This window comes from Staurois parvus, unplaced genomic scaffold (assembly GCF_062004578.1).
Source record: "Staurois parvus isolate SC_StPar_1 unplaced genomic scaffold, SC_StPar_1.0 ptg000287l, whole genome shotgun sequence".
Lineage (NCBI taxonomy): Eukaryota > Metazoa > Chordata > Amphibia > Anura > Ranidae > Staurois > Staurois parvus.
Window position 1 is genome coordinate 22,281,670 of NW_028318083.1, and position 17,270 is coordinate 22,298,939.

General features: G+C 40.7%; 1 protein-coding gene across 1 annotated transcript in view; it reads left to right on the top strand.

Moving 5' to 3' along the window:
* The window catches only part of RANBP9 (RAN binding protein 9), a 108,861-nt gene extending 93,489 nt beyond the window's left edge, over nucleotides 1-15,372 (top strand). Inside the window, exons 11-14 of the mRNA XM_089682299.1 lie at nucleotides 1,499-1,620; nucleotides 5,928-6,079; nucleotides 8,454-8,565; nucleotides 14,128-15,372. Of these exons, the coding sequence (XP_089538425.1) occupies nucleotides 1,499-1,620; nucleotides 5,928-6,079; nucleotides 8,454-8,565; nucleotides 14,128-14,258 (517 nt within the window). The 3' untranslated portion in view covers nucleotides 14,259-15,372. The remainder of the gene's footprint in view (nucleotides 1-1,498; nucleotides 1,621-5,927; nucleotides 6,080-8,453; nucleotides 8,566-14,127) is intronic.
* The last annotated feature ends 1,898 nt before the right edge of the window (nucleotides 15,373-17,270 follow it).

The window sequence follows — 17,270 nt, forward strand, 5'->3', positions numbered from 1 at the left end:
GAAGCCATTCCTTTGTTGATTTGGATGTATGCTTTGGGTTGTTGTCATGCTGAAAGATGAATTTCCTCTTCATGTTCAGCTTTCTAGCAGAAGCGTGAAGGTTTTGTGCCAATATTGACTGGTATTTGGAACTGTTCATAATTCCTTCTACCTTGACTAAGGCCCCAGTTCCAGCTGAAGAAAAACAGCCCCAAAGCATGATGCTGCCACCACCATGCTTCACTATGGGTATGGTGTTCTTTTGGTGATGTGCAGTGTCGTTTTTGCGCCAAACATATCTTTTGGAATTATGGCCAAAAAGTTGGCTTCATCAGACCAGAACACATTTTCCCAAATGCTGTTGAGAGACTTCAGATGTGCTTTTGCAAAATTTAGCCGGGCTTGGATGTTTTTCTTTGTAAGAAAAGGCTTCCATCTTGCCACTCTACCCCATAGCCCAGACATATGAAAAATACAAGAGATTGTTGTCACATGTACCACACAGCCAGTACTTGAGTACTTGCCAGATATTCCTGCAGCTCCTTTAATGTATCTGTAGGCCTCTTGGCAGCCTCCCAGGCCAGTTTTCTTCTCGTCTTTTCATCAATTTTGGAGGGATGCCCAGTTCTTGGTTATGTCACTGTTGCACCATATTTTCTCCACTTGATGATGACTGTCTTCACTGTGTTCCATGGTATATATAATGCCTTGGAAATTCTTTTTTACCCTTCTCCTGACTGATACCTTTTAACAATGAGACCCCTCTGATGTTTTGGAAGCTCTCTGTGGACCATGGCTTTTGCTGTAGGATGCGACTAAGAAAATGTCAGGAAAGACCTACTAAAACAAAAACTTTATTTGGTGTTAATCAGAGGCACTGTACATGATGGCAGGTGTGTACTGACTCCTATTTAACATGATTTTGAATGTGATTGCTTAATTCTGAACACAGCTACATCCCCACTTATAAGAGGTGTGCACACTTATGCAACAACATTATTTTAGTTTTTTATGTTTACTCCCCCCCCAAAAAAAACCAAAAAGATTTCAGTTTGTGTTTCAATTGAGTTGTACAGTTTATAGGTCACATTAAAGGTGGCATAAGTTCTGAAATGATTTATCTTTCTCTCATTTTTTTACATACAGAAACCTGACATTTTAACGGGTGTGTAGACTTTTTATATCCACTGCACATGAATCAAATCTCGGCTGGACCCTGCTGAACCAGACAAGATTTGAATCCACTATGGCTGGCTTAACTTACTCTGGTCTTATGAGAAGGGTGGATTTCTTACCTGGCTGCCATAAATACTTTCAATAGTGTCAGTAGGACAAACAGATGCCTAGTATAATAAAATAAATTAGGTGATCGGTAATGGGTATTATGTATTTAGTGGTATGATGAGGACAATGTCAGCAAAGGATTTTTTATCCTTGCACTGTGTGTCTCTGTAAAATGATGTTTGCACCTTCTTGCCATGCATTTTGCTAATGTAAGGTATGCTTTGTTTTCTTACAGCAGTGATGTAGAAATGGAGACTGATCACTACTCCAATGGGTTTGCTGCAGCCTCATCTAATGGATTTCTTAATGGCAGCACAAAGCATGACAGTGAAGTGGAAGAATGTGACACAGAAATGGGTTTGCTGTGATATTCATTGAATTCACCATTAGCTACTTGGGATTTGCCTAATGGGGATTTCCCATTTAACTGGCAATCCAGTATGACATGTGACCTCTCTGTTTAGTAGCAGCTCCAGGCTTACTGGGGTCTGGAATTCTAATTACAGATTTAACATCTCTATTGCAGTGCAGTCATAAAATATTAAGGTGCATCAAGGTATTACCCGAGTAGTTAAGCTAGTCCTAAATATTTAATCACATCTTGATGAAAGGTTCTCCACTGCACATTCAGGCAGCTGCTGCACCCATGGCTGCCTGAATACATTGGATAGCATGCAGTCACTGCACGGCTGATAATTTTCCAACAGGGCCACATCAGGCTTGCATTGTAGACCGTTTCATCAGGAATTGAACAACATTCAAGCTGTGTATGGCCATCTTTAGGGTTTTTTTTTTTTTTTTTTTAAATATTTCAGAAAGTGCAGCAGGAATAGAAATACTCCCAAATTGTTAGGGAACACCCAGTATGGCACAAAGCCAGTACTACGGTGGGGAGATTGTATCACTGGGGTTTCCAGGCCTTCCAAGAAGCCAGCAGATGGTTGAGACCATTTATGAATGACCCTTTTAATCAAACCACACTGGCTGTAAGGATCTGTGATATTCTCTGACTGGAATGGGATGGGCATGGAAGGGGTGACATAGGAGAAACCTCTTATCAACTGTTACCTCAGTAACAACATTTTCATTTAGGGGTGCTGCAAATGGCATGACGGTCAGAAAGATGAACAATTGCTGGTTGGTCACAGACTTTCTAGTATATGTTTTAAGATACTAGTATTCAATAACAAGTACTTCTAATGCTGAGAAGTTGATATCACTTCCAGTACTTCACTCATTTTACAAATATTTGGCCAAAGTAAATGCATGGACTGGAAGATATCGATTTATTTTTCTAGAAAACAATTAGCATGTCTTTTTGCATAGCCGTGGGTTTTATTAACCCCTTTTCGCCGATTGCACACAAATATCCAGCCTCTTGCCACGTGCAATTAAAAAGTACATATGTGCTGAGAGCGTGCGCCCTGCGCGCTCCCAGCACATGTGTCCACTACTCCTGGAAAGGTCCCAATCTCCCCTTTCGATCAGGACCTTTTCCGATCATATAACGACGAATCACGCGGTCACATGACCCTAAACCCTGCACACTTCCCGGCCTCTTTAAAGGGTTGGGAGGTGCTGGCCTCAAGAGGTTAAACAAATATGCAAGGGAAAAATATTTTTAAGGCTGAAAATGAAGGTTAAAATGGAACTCTGGTACACTAGTTATGCTAGATAGGATGATTGTTAATTTATTAGGAAAGGAGTTGATATTAAAAAAAATATTATACTAATCATGGCGGTGATCAGCGACTTATGGCGGCGATCAGTGAATTATGGCGGGACTGCGGCGGACATTCTGACATTGGGGGGTACTGACTTGGGGTCACTGACATCCCCAGTGACACCAATACAGTGATCAGTGCAAAAAAAAAAAAAAACACTGACACTGTACTAATGGCACTGGGGAGGAAGGGGTTAAGTTTATTATTCAGGGAAAGGGTTAACTGTGTGAGGGGAGTGTTTTACTAGGGGGCGGGGGTGTGTACTGCAGGGAACACCGCTGATCGGGAGAGAGAAGCTCTTCTGTCTCGATCAGAGTGTCCTTGAGCTGTCAGGGAACTGACAGAAAGCACAGCTACTGCAGCTGTGCTCTCTGTCAGTGATTGCGGCTAATCGCCGGGACATAGCCAGTAACGACCGGCTGTGACCCAGCGACTGACATCCGCGGCTGTGATTGGCGGAACAGGTAGGGCGGCGGCGTGCCTCGCGTGCGCCCCCTACCTGTTTTAAAAACACGTTTTAAAATGTGGTTTTTGCCCAGCCGTGCCGCCCTGCCGCCGTATTTCTACAGTGGCTGGGCGGCATGTGGTTAAGGTACAGCCTCAAGCAATGCACAAAAGAAGCTGAATAGATCCAATATCAACTAATCTGCTCCATTTTGGTGTACCTTTATTCACACTGCCAGTTACGTGTGTAGGAGATGTAGATAGGACAATGCACATTTCACTTTTAAAGCCTGTTTAAACTCTATAGAGCATGTAGTTAAAGCGGTTGTTCAGTCTGGAGAAAAAAATAAATAAATAAAAGGCAGCAGCTACAAATACTGTACCTGCTGACTTTTAATAAAAGGACACTTGCCTTTCCAGTGATTCAGCACCGTCCTCACCCTGAATATCTCTTCACTAGGCTGTGGGTTTCCAGTGCCAGCACCTTAACTGTGGGAAGCTGGCTATGCTGCTTTCAGCTTCACAGCCGCCTGCGCATACGCAAGCTGCGCTGTGTGAATGGCCCCGCAATCTTCTGGAACTTGTGACATTTATTATTTATTTCAGGTACTTATACAGTGCCGTCAATTTACACAGCGCTTTACATATATATTGTACATTCACATCCGTCCCTAACCCTCAAGGGGCGTGCAATCTAAGGTCCCTAACTCACATTCATACATACACATACGAAGTACAATTTAGACAGGATCCAATCAACCTACCAGCATGTCTTTGGAGTGTGGGAGGAAACCGGAGTACGCGGAGGAAACCCACGCAGGCACAGGGAGAACATGCAAACTCCAGGCAGGTGGTGCCGTGGCTGGGATTCGAACCAACGACCCTAGTACTGCCGGGCAGAAGTGCTAACCATTTAGCCACTGTGCTGCCCTAGCCCAGAAAACTGCGGGGAGGGATGGGGAGAGGAGGATTGGAAATGGGAGTGGGAACCTGTAAACACCCCCCATCACAAAATGACATGCCAAATATGGGAGAGGATGGGGGGAGGAACACTTAAAGTTGAACTTCACCCAAAAGGGTTTTGCTTTAAGTGTAGCGGGGACAAATATAGTGGCTAAATGGTTAGCACTTCCGCCTGGCAGTACTAGGGTCGTTGGTTCAAATCCCAACCACGGCACCACATGCCTGGAGTTTGCATGTTCTCCCTGTGCCTGCGTGGGTTTCCTCTGGGTACTCTGGTTTCCTCCTACACTCCAAAGACATGCTGGTAGATTAATTGGATCCTGTCTAAAGTGGCTCTAGTATGTATGAGAATAAGTTAGGGACCTTAGATTGTACACCCCTTGAGGGTTAGGGACTGATGTGAATGTACAATATATATGTAAAGCGCTGCGTAAATTGACGGCGCTATAGATGTACCTGAAATAGAATAATAAATAGTGTCACTTTAAGAGCCATGTTTAAAACAGACTTTGCACTTCAAGCATGTTCTCTTTATTCAATGTCCATCCACCCTACTACCTTTTCATAAACAGTGCAGAAAAGTAACAGTGGGGAGAAAAATGTATAATATACTTATCTTTCCTCAATTTCCAGGAGCTGACTTCATCTTCCGGTGTACAAGATCGTTTGAAATGCTGAGTAGCCCAAATCTTACACAAAGACACTGCAGTAGAGTGCAGGATGGTCTTTTCACAAGATTTGGGCTACTCGACATTCTTCATGATCTGACTGGAAGGAAGGTGACATCACCCTCAACAGGAAATTGGGGAAAGGTAAGTATATCAACTTTTTTCCTCGACTGGTTTTTTTTTTTTTGCAGTTTTATCTAGACTTTTGTGGGGGGGGTGCACACTTTACCAGCATTCTGTAAAATCTGTGGTCACTCAGCAGTTGTTCACTTTTGCTGATAGAATGAAAGAGTAATCATCCATATCATGGGTAAGTTGTGAAGAAAAGTCACAGTGGGTTTCAGCATGTGAGGCAGATCTCAGCTAGTATATGTATTTTATTCAATGAATAGTAGAAGACTTTAGCCTGCATTAAAACAAGGAAAAGTTAGTGTTGCCTAAAGGGAAATTCTAGTTCTCCCTAAAGTGCATTCTACATAATTTGGGAACCCACAAGGTGGACACTTGACTTTCCATGGGAATATATGGCAAAATATAGTGCAGAAAAATGAAACCGGCTTTGGCTGTCACAGTATGACCAGAGTTTAGGGGACATCTCCATGCTGGGTCACAAACAAAGTGGAGAGATGAACCCCAAGAACTTTCCACTTTAAACTTTCATCTTCTATCTTTCTCTGAAATCTGATCTGAATTCTGATATGGGGAACACCGTCAATTGCATGCATTTTAGAATTCTTAGCCTGGTAAACATGCAAATGCCCTATCCTTAGTATTTGGGGAAAATGGTAGGTTTTGGAAAAGATCTTGTTGTCATGTCTTGCTTCATCATTGAGTAGTGTAACTGGCAAACTTCCTTTTGTTGCAGAAGTAGATTCAACTCAGGTCAGACGCCAGCTGTGTGGAGGGAGCCAGGCTGCTGTCGAGAGAATGATCTGTTTTGGAAGAGAGCTACAAGCTATGAGTGAGCAACTAAGACGAGAACGAGGAAAAAATGCCACTAACAAAAACATGTTAAAGGTATGTTGGCTGTTTAAAGCGGAACTACACTGCATCTGAACATCACAAACCAAAAACACTATTTTCATTCATTGTTAACCTCTTCACGCCGGCTGCACACAAATGTGCGGCCTCCCGGCGTCTGGGCCTAGACACCGAGCGGTCGCACATTTGTGTTCTATTAAAAAAGGACATATGTGCCGAGAGCGCGCGCCCTGCGTGCTCCCAGCAAACATGTCTGGTACTCGCAGAAAGGTCCTGATCTCCTCTTTCGATTGGGACCTTTTCCAATCATGTGACCGCCGTAATGGTGCGTTACGGCGGTCACATGACCCTAAACCCTGCCCCGCCTCCCGGCTTCTGGAACCCTTAAAGGGCCGGGAGTCGCCGGCGTGAAGGGGTTAATATTCAAAGCAAACTCTCCCATCCATCCATGTCTCCATGCTTTATTTTGCTGAGAAATCACTTTGAAAGACACCCTCCTAGGATTTCTGGCCGTGGCCATCTTGAGTAAGGGCAGATGATTCATGCATCATTTACTTCTTGGAATCTATCTGCGCTTAGCTCAGACATGCATGCAGGAGGGTGTGCTTAGCTGACAAAGCCACTCCTGAAGAATATGTATGGATGTATGACATCATTTGCCTAGGCATGGAAGCCAGAAAGCAACTTAAGAAATGTAAAAAAAAAAAAAGGTTTAAAACATATAAATATAATATACTTTTGTGTCTATTTACTGATACTAGTAGTACAAGGGTTCAAAGTAGTCAGTGTTGATTTAGAGAGTGAAGTTCCACTTTAAGTTAGGATATCTTGCTATAATTTGACCCTCAAGTATGACAAAGGAGAACTGGAACCAGTCACCCTATTTTTTTCGCATCCCTCAGCCACCCATAGACAAAGGAACCTGCACTGTATTAAGGAATGTAGCAAGTAATTTAAAGTGTTACTAAACCCACAGCAGTAAATTCAGTCTGTATACGCAGTAAAACATGCTTGTTATACTCATTGTGGAACATAAGGGGTTAATCTTCTGCATTGTGTAAAAAGGCTGTTTGATCCTGACTTCTCTAATCCTCCCCTTCTTCAAGTGTCCCCCTTCTTTTCTCCTGATAAGAACTATCATGTGGAGACACTGCACATGCTCGGTTTAGTGTGTGTTACTAGAGGGGGGTTTTTTTTTGGGGGGGGGGGGGTGGAGTGCATGTGATCAGCATAGGGCCAATCGGCACTGTCCAGACAGAGGTCAGGAACCTGCATCCTCCTAGAGCAGAATGCAAATTTCTCCTACAAGCTTTAACATGTGCTCTGCTGGACACTGATAGAAGTCACTGCTCTAACTGCTAATAAAAATAGGTATTTAGCAGTTTATATTTACCATAATAGTGGCACTTCCATGTTCTGTGTATCGTGGGACACCAGATATAGTGAATGCAGGGTCTTGGGTTTGGTAACACTTTTAAGTACACCTGCCATCAGGCAAACACATTGTATGCCTAGGAAGACCTTCTTTGGAAAATCTTCTGCCTCTGGTTTCAAAACTTGACTAGTTTTGAAACCAGAGTTTCTGACTAGGAAAAACATTCCGTATGAGAATTCAGAGTAAAGTTAGAACTCCAGCTTTGAATACTTGTTCTGGGAAAGTCCAGGGGTCACTTATTGTTTATTTCAGGTGCTTCTATAGCGCCATCAATTTACGCAGCGCTTTACACTTATATTGTACATTCACATCAGTCCCTAACCCTCAAGGGGTGTACAATCTAAGGTCCCTAAGTCACATTCATACACATATTAGGGCCAATTTAGACAGGATCCAATTCACCTACCAGCATGTCTTTAGAGTGTGGGAGGAAATTGGAGCACCTGGAGGAAACCCACGCAGGCACAGGGAGAACATGCAAACTCCATGCAGGTGGTGCCGTGGTTGGGATTCGAACCAACGACCCTAGTACTGCCAGGCAGAAGTGCTAACCATTTAGCCATTGTGCTGCTCCACTTGACAGGCAGCTAGTATTTTCAGGTGAATACCAGGAAATAGTAGACTTTATACTTGTTTCATGACTGTTTTCTGTTGAGCATCAACCTGGGAAGAACCTGTATTTTCCTGGCTTGGGGATTTCTTGGATGCTATAGACTGCTATTTACTCAGTCAAGGGGTAAAGGCACTATTATGAAAGTAGTATTTTGTCCATGAGACTAGGTGCTTCTGACAACAGCTAGGAAGGAGACAGATGCTGCATAATGGCTTGTCTCAGCTCTGAACACTTTTTTCCCCCAGATAAGCAACGGCAAGAGGAATGTATACAGTCTATCCTTCCAATATGTCCATGATATTTTTATTTTGAAGTGTGTGTTCAGTAGTTTTACTCATTGTGCTAATGTGTTTATTTTCCAGGATGCATTTAGTTTATTGGCTTATTCAGATCCCTGGAATAGCCCAGTTGGCTACCAGCTTGATCCCATACAGAGAGAGCATGTGTGCTCCTCTCTCAACAGTGCAATATTAGGTAAGAACGGTCATTGTTTTGTGTAACGCCAAATGTACTTTACTTATTCCTACAGTTTGTACCATTATTTATTATGATGGTTGCATGAAAGCTTAGTTGAAATAATTCCAGACCTGCTGTAGATCTGAATTGTCTGGTGATGTGACTTAGTTCAGTGGCTGCTTGCATTACTCCATCTTATTTGTCTGTCTGCATTTCACAGATGCATATATTTTATACACAAGGCCTTGTTTTATACAGATAATCATGTCCTGGCTGCAGTTACTATAGAAACAGTCTGGGAATTCTGCCAAATTCAATGCTACACATTTCACTGTGTATTTGTGTGTGATTTGAGCAGTGAGGGGGTTGTCTGGCTAAACGCACAGGCAGTCATTCTTCTTCCCTTTACAGCAGTTACAATTCTACGAATCTAAAGCATGATATTTCATTTAACATGGATTTTTTTTCCCCAAATTCCTAACATGATTAACTTTATATTCTCTATCACCATTCAGGTGGTAAGAATATGCAGACAATAGAGCCCTTCAAATGTATAATTATTTGTATTTAATGGGGAAAAAAAAAACATTTTATGTATTTTATGGACAAAAGCTTGATTATTGAGTCTATTGCGCTTCATTACAACTACAAGTTGTTGACAACTTTATATACTTATCAAAGTGATCAATAGATCCAGGAATATAGGCAGCTGAAATAGCATGTGAATGTCAGCTGTTCAGAGTTAAGGCTGATCCTACTTTTGAAAATGCTAGTTTATCTGGCAGTTGTGGCTAACCTCTGGCTTCAGTTTCAAAAAAAGAAAGAACAAATAAAAGTGGAGCCCTAAAAGTGTTGAATAAACAATATCTTAACTAAACGTTCGTGAAACTGGATGTGACAATAATTCCAATACAATAAAAAAATATATTAGGAAAGTGAAATAATGAGTCCCAATTCCATGAAGAATTAAATAATCTCAAAGTGTAAACGTGAATCTTCAATTGCTGGGTGATCAAACGTTATCCGTGTCACCCCACTCCATGCTCAAAAAAGGCTTACCAGACATATTTAACCATCAAGTTGTAGAATGGTCAAAATCAGCTGAAGAATGATCATTAAGCATGTAAGTGTATTTCTCTGGTTTAATAAATCTATTAAAGGATATTATGCTATGGGAAGCTTTTTCATTTCATGCACATTAAACTTTTATGCCTGACAACGCATGCATTGATGGTCAATGCGGAGTGGGCAAACGCCATTTGAACCGCATTTGGAGGCTATGGAGGAAGTTGGAGCGGGTGCTTAATGATCATTCTTGAGCTGATTGTGACCATTCTATATGTGAATGTATATGTAAACAAGCACCAGGTGCTATAAGCTGTTTGACACCTGACTTCAGTGTATGTATGAATTACCCCATAGTGGATGCAGTTACTGAGGTCAGTGAGGACTTGTTTTAAAACTCTTCTTAAGACTTTTATTTATTTAAATGTAATTTATTGTTCATAGTCTGGCCACAACTTCACCTTAGAACAGTATGGTCCATTCTTTGTCCATTAGTTGTCATTTTTGCCAGGTTATGTGGGGACTAGGAGTTTCTACCATTTAAAAAAAAAACTGGAACACAATGTTAGGCTTGTTTCACATGGGATTCAGCTTGTATAGGAGCAGTGTGAACAGTAAGCTTTTACAGAGCTTTCAGGAAGCTTTGTTGAAACATGTCTGGCATTTTTGCTGGCTGATGGCTAAAAAGAGTGGGAAATTTGAGTGGAGAGTGAAAAAGTTTTACTTTTGACTGTTGGTGATTGCTGGTGCTTGTTGTTTTATTTTCTTCTTTGGGTCTTGCTAAAAAGCTTTTTCTTTTTTAAATAACTTTTTCTGTCACTTTTTAAATAGCATTTTTTTTCTTCCTTTCCTTGTCTTCCTTCAGTCTACTAATTAAGGGGAGGGGTTAATTGGTCACAGGTGATAGAGGTAGTATATAACTTGTTGAAGAGCTCGCTCTGAGCTTGCCTGTATTTTGCTTGCTGGACCTTTGACTAAGTGGACATTTGATAAGTGGAGTTAAAAAAAAAAAAAAAACTGAGTTGAAAACAGGAGATTATAACAGGTGTCTACTAACCTGTAAGTGACAACTGATATTTCCTGTTAATATTGTAACTGGGATATGAGTGCTAACGGGGTTGCATATTTTTTATTTTCATACAAATAGTACCAATTCCATTGGTTGTTTGTAACAGCAGTGTAAAAGTGTAAACAGCAAACACATACGTGAAAAATAAAAACGCTCAATTTTAAGAGAGCTAATTTTCCAAGGCTGAGAGTTGTTCTCCAAGACTTGGACTGGGAGGAAATATTGGCATCAATGAACACAACACAGAAATGGGAGTTCTTCAAAAAGACTGTATGTGAACACACTGCAAAATATATTCCTATGGGCAACAAGTTTAAAAGGGTAAAAATCAAACCTATGTGGCTTACGGCCAAAGGTAAAAATGCTATAGATCAGTGGTGGGCAACCTTTTTTTTCAACTGAGCCAAATCTCGCCAAAACCATGATTGAAATTTATTTTGAGAGCCACATTTTTAAAACTGAAAATACATCTCCCATATAGTAATTCATCCCCCATAGTAATTCATCCCCCATATAGTAATTCATCCCCCATAGTGTAATTCATCCCCCATAGTGTAATTCATCCCCCATAGTAATTCATCCCCCATAGTAATTCATCCCCCATATAGTAATTCATCCCCCATAGTAATTCATCCCCCATATAGTAATTCATCCCCCATAGCAATTCATCCCCCGTATAGTATTTCATCCCTCGTATAGTATTTCATCCCCCGTATAGTATTTCATCCCCCATATAGTATTTCATCCCCCATATAGTATTTCATCCCTCATATAGTATTTCATCCCTCATATAGTATTTCATCCCTCATATAGTATTTCATCCCCCATATAGTAATTCATCCCTCATATAGTATTTCATCCCTCATATAGTATTTCATCCCCCCATATAGTATTTCATCCCTCATATAGTATTTCATCCCCCCATATAGTATTTCATCCCTCATATAGTATTTCATCCCCCCATATAGTATTTCATCCCTCATATAGTAATTCATCCCTCATATAGTATTTCATCCCTCATATAGTAATTCATCCCTCATATAGTATTTCATCCCCCCATATAGTATTTCATCCCCCCATATAGTATTTCATCCCTCATATAGTAATTCATCCCTCATATAGTATTTCATCCCCCCATATAGTATTTCATCCCCCCATATAGTATTTCATCCCCCCATATAGTATTTCATCCCTCATATAGTAATTCATCCCTCATATAGTATTTCATCCCTCATATAGTATTTCATCCCCCATATAGTATTTCATCCCCCCATATAGTATTTCATCCCCCCATATAGTATTTCATCCCTCATATAGTAATTCATCCCTCATATAGTATTTCATCCCTCATATAGTATTTCATCCCCCCATATAGTATTTCATCCCTCATAAAGTAATTCATCCCTCATATAGTAATTCATCCCCCATATAGTATTTCATCCCTCATATAGTATTTCATCCCCCCATATAGTATTTCATCCCTCATATAGTAATTCATCCCTCATATAGTAATTCATCCCTCATATAGTATTTCATCCCCCCATATAGTATTTCATCCCCCCATATAGTATTTCATCCCTCATATAGTAATTCATCCCTCATATAGTAATTCATCCCTCATATAGTATTTCATCCCTCATATAGTATTTCATCCCCCCATATAGTATTTCATCCCTCATAAAGTAATTCATCCCTCATATAGTATTTCATCCCCCACAGTACTATTCCCCCCCCCCTTCTAGTAAGCCAAGTCCCCCGTGTCAATTCACTTACCTTTTGCGTTCCTCTCGCTGTCTTCCCGCGCCGTTCGGGTCTTCAGGGCGGACTGTGAGAGGAGCCTAGCTCCCCTCCCCTCACGTTCGGCACGCTGCCCCGCCTACACACATCCTGACAGCCACATCCGCAGGCCGGATTAAAAGGTCCGCGCGGACTTTTGGGGCTGCCAACCGAGAGGAGGCAGGGGAGCGGCCGACCGAGAGGAGGGAGGGGAGCAGGCGCCCGGCACACAGAAGAGCCGCATTAGACTGGGTAAAGAGCCGCATGTGGCTCGCGAGCCGCGGCTTGCCGACCACTGCTATAGATAATAAGAAAAGTGCTTCTAATCAATATAAAAATGAAGGAACACTATCATCGTTTAACATTACAAGGAATATGCAAAAGGCAATAAAGGCCGCAAAAATTGAAAATGAACGACAGATTGCAAAAGATAGCGGGACCAACCCCAAAAAAATTCTTCAAATATATTAATAGTAAAAAGGTTCGGTCTGAGCATGTAGACCCTTTACAAAATAATCTAGAGTGGGTGACTGGGGACAAAGAGAAGGCAAATTTATTTAATACCTTCTTCAGCTCTGTGTATACAAAGGAGCATGGGGGAGCTCTTGTCCATAATGGGCATGGTACTGACACAGCTCCAGATGATCCACATTGGCTCACAATTGATATGATCCAGAAATCTTTAGACAGTATAAAGGTGAATAAAGCACCTGGACCGGATGGCATACATCCACGGGTCCTTAAAGAATTGAGCTCTGTCATTTCAAATCCATTGTTTCAGTATTTAAAAAGGGGTCAAAATCTTTACCAAGTAATTACAGACCTGTTAGTTTAACCTCTATAGTTGGGAAGATACTGGAGAGTTTAATAAAAGACCACATAGATGAGTTCTTGCTGGAAAAAAATATTTTAAGCAACAGACAGCATGGATTCATGAAAGACAGAAGTTTTCAAACAAATCTGATTTCTTTTTATGAGGAGGTGAGCAAAACCTTGGACAGAGGGGTGGTGGTGGCCGTGGTATACTTGGATTTTGCAAAAGAGTTTGACACAGTTCCCCACACACGGCGTATGTTTAAGGTAAAGTCTACAGGCTTGGGAAAATCCATATGTAAATGGATAGAAAACTGGCTAAAAGATCGTACTCAGAGAGCAGTGGTTAATGATTCATACTCTGAATGGTCTAGGGATGTCAGCGGTGTACCCCAAGGTTCAGTGTTGGGACCCTTACTTTTTAATATATTTATAAACAATATAGGGTCTGAGATTATAAATACCATTCAGTCTTTGCAGATGACACCAAGCTGTGCAGTGGAATAACGTCCTTACAGGATGTCTTCAACTTACAAGTATATATATATGAGATTTTGCGCACCCCTTCCACCCTGTAGCAGTATATCTGCTTTAGGGTGGGGGGAAAATGGTTAAAGACATAGAGAAAGCTGCCTAAAGCTTGCCGTAAATGTTAGAAAAGCTTGCTGGTTACACTACTCTTATATATAAGCAGAATCCCACATGAAACTGGCCTTATAGTTAAAACATGGATTTTTTTTTTTTAGACATTTTACAGTAAAATCCTGTCGTTACCATTTTTACCACTGAAGTGATTTTTTTTTTGTCATAATGGTATTTCTATGTTTCTAACGATATTCTGTGTGTTTAATCCATAGATATACACAACCTGCCAAAGCAGCCACCCCTCTCCTTGGCTCTGGAACAAGCTGCTCAGTGTTTAGAGATGATGGCTCACTCAGGCATAGGTTCCTGTGCATTTGCCAGGGTGGCTGATTACTTACATTAGCTATGCATTAGAAGAAGTCAATGTAAACACAGACTATATATGCAGTATGGGAATACTGTAAGACACATAGACCAGCTCTAGTTACTTGGAACTTTTATTTTGTTTTCAGTTATACCATTTGTAACAAGCACGACTCTACCATTGACTTTAAATAGCTATTTTTTTTATTACTATAATTTCTTTCACTTTTAAGAGGATGTTGCTATGTAATTCTGGTGTGATATACCAGCAATAATTTGATTTGACTATATTAATCTATAATATTCTCTTCCAATACGTGAGGTACAGTGAAGAACAAAAAAAAAATTCAAAGACTCACAGGGTTGTGCTAAAGGACAAGCAAAATGCTTGCAGCTTGGTCCTGTAATTTTTTTTTCTTTTCATTTTGTTTGGGTGCGTAACAGACACTTCTGTGCTGCAAAAGGATTAGTGTTTACAATCTGCATCCAGGCTTTTTATTTGCACAGTCCATTCATTGCCTCCAGGTCTTCACTCACCAAACTGTTATGTATCTGTTGTGAGCCTGCACGCACTGTGATTGAGAAACAGAACTGCCAGTGTACCAGTTGTGTATGTTCACTTGGCATGTCTAAAGTGTGGACATCAATCATTTACGCTTCTGGTCTATCTACTAACCTGCAAAGGGCACCATCAGATGTAGGATATCTTGTGTGGATTGCAGAATATCCCCGACTCTTGTTGTAAGACTTGAAATAACCTGTAATTTCTTTTCCTTCTATCTGCATCTTGACTTTGTAGTCCCAGGATGGGTTGCTGTGGCCAGCTTCAGCCTTTGTTCTCGCTATGGGCTGTGTCATTGTTTTTTCCTGTTGTGTGATAAATTCTTTATTGTAACATGTCAGCACAACGTGTGATGTGAAGACTTCTGCTCGACTCATCCCATAACAGGACTGCTTCTTCTACACTATATTAGAGATTGGTGTGTCTTTAATCATTTATTTATAGAAAAGAACCAAATATTTAGTCTATTTCTAGGTATCTTAATTTCACCTTTGTACACTTTAATTTTTAAGTGCTAAAATATTGAATAAAAATGTAACTGTACTTAAATTAATCTGCCAATAAAAATTTAAAAATTTGGAAACTGATACAAGTCTTAAAGTTATTTGTACCTTAGCTCAGGGGGAACTTTTTGTCCTGATGTTGGAAAAGGGTGGCCTGGAATTGAGGTTTGAATTTCAAGGGGTTAAATCAGATCTGTCATAGGTCTGAGCCTAATGCTAGACTGGCAAAAAAAAAATCTCTTTGCTATGGAGAAATTTCACCACTTGTTCTCATTCACTTAATTTGCAGCACGCTGAAAGCAATATGATTGTGATAAGCGAATGGTTAACAATTGGTGCCCATTCACATTTGGCGGTTTGGGATAATGGGCGTGTCCATGATTCCAAATCAAACTGCAATTGTGGCAAAACGCATCATGCGTGTTTGGATGTCGTTCATAATGGCACCTCAAACACGGTGCGGTTTTGCCACACGAGGTTTTATTGCCCAAAAGAACCTCCTGCTCAATCCCAGCAAAACTGCACCACTTTTAAGGTGCTGCTAACAATGAATGGCACCCAAAAGTGCGTGATGCGTTTTGCCACAATTGCAGCGCAATTTGTAATCACGGCGATTCCTCCCTCAATCCCAAATCACCAAATATGAACAAGGCCTCTGTTTAATCTCCCAGCAGTATAGAGATCCAAGGCTAGGGCTAAACTACATATAAAATCTCTTTACCACAAAAGATTATCTAGGTCTTTGTGTTGACCATTATTTCGTCATATTAATGGAAGCCGCAAATGAGGCGACCATAAACATATGGCTAAGAGATGTAATCGCATGTGTAGTCCTAGCCATCAGCAACTGTTACTTTGCTAAGTACACAGGGTTTAGTGAACTGACTGTAACAGTTGTCCTTTTTCCACTTTCATTTGTGTTAAAAAGGGAATTTGTCATGACAGAAATATGGAAAGTGCCATTCTGAAAATGCTGGCACTCTAGCTTCCATATTTTTAGTCACTGACCTGGAAATAGTATGCAAATCAGAAATGTCAGAAGTCCTCATTTGCCTACTTGTCCTGCATCAGTAATATAAACTATTGAAGCCAGAAAATTAGCATGAAAGCTGGGCAAACGTCATTCGGCTATGGCGCAGTCTAGAAGTGGTTCAACATAGAAACAGAATGTAATAAGCAGGTAGCCTTCCCATGCTCTACTAGAAAGTAATAGGATTTTTGTACAGTCCATTGAGAAACAACTTCATTTTAAGAGGAGAAATGGACATTGGACACATGAAAAACTGGAGGCCAACCCCTAGGGACTATTACCCCTCCAATACACTTTACATTGAGGGAAGGGAGCCTTGGTGGATTCAAGAAAAAGATTTTACAGTCACTACGCAATCCAGTTTTTCTCAATTGTCCATTGAGGGACACTGCTTCAGATTAGGACACCAACAATAGACTTACCAAATTCATGTAGAAATTGTGAAACTAAAAAAAAGGGAAACCTGCTTTGGATATTCTAGGATAACAAACAAGGAGTCAAACTGTTGTAAGGGAGCTGTGGCATTAGGGTAAACCTTAGCAGCGCCCACAAAGTCCTGGCAATGGAAAGCCATTTCCTTGGGATGGACTGAGGTCAGACACAAAGGGAATAAAACTCTTAATTTAAGTGAAAGGCAGAGACTACCTTGGGTTCAACAGAAAGTCTGTTCACACAAAAAAAAAGACCTATTTCTTGTAATCAAATGAGGATCTTTGAACAATAAGGCTGCCAATTCTGACACCTCCCAAGCCAAAATGATAGCCACTTTTCTGAAAAGCAAGTTCAAAGGGAGGTCTTCATAACAGCAGCACCAGATTAAATTTCTACAGTTAAAAGGGACTTCTGACAGGATGAGCAATGTGGGTAAATTCCTTGAAGAAGATACACATCAGAAAATAAGTGACAAATGGATTTAAACAAAAGGTTATTAGCAAGGCACATACATTCCACATTAAT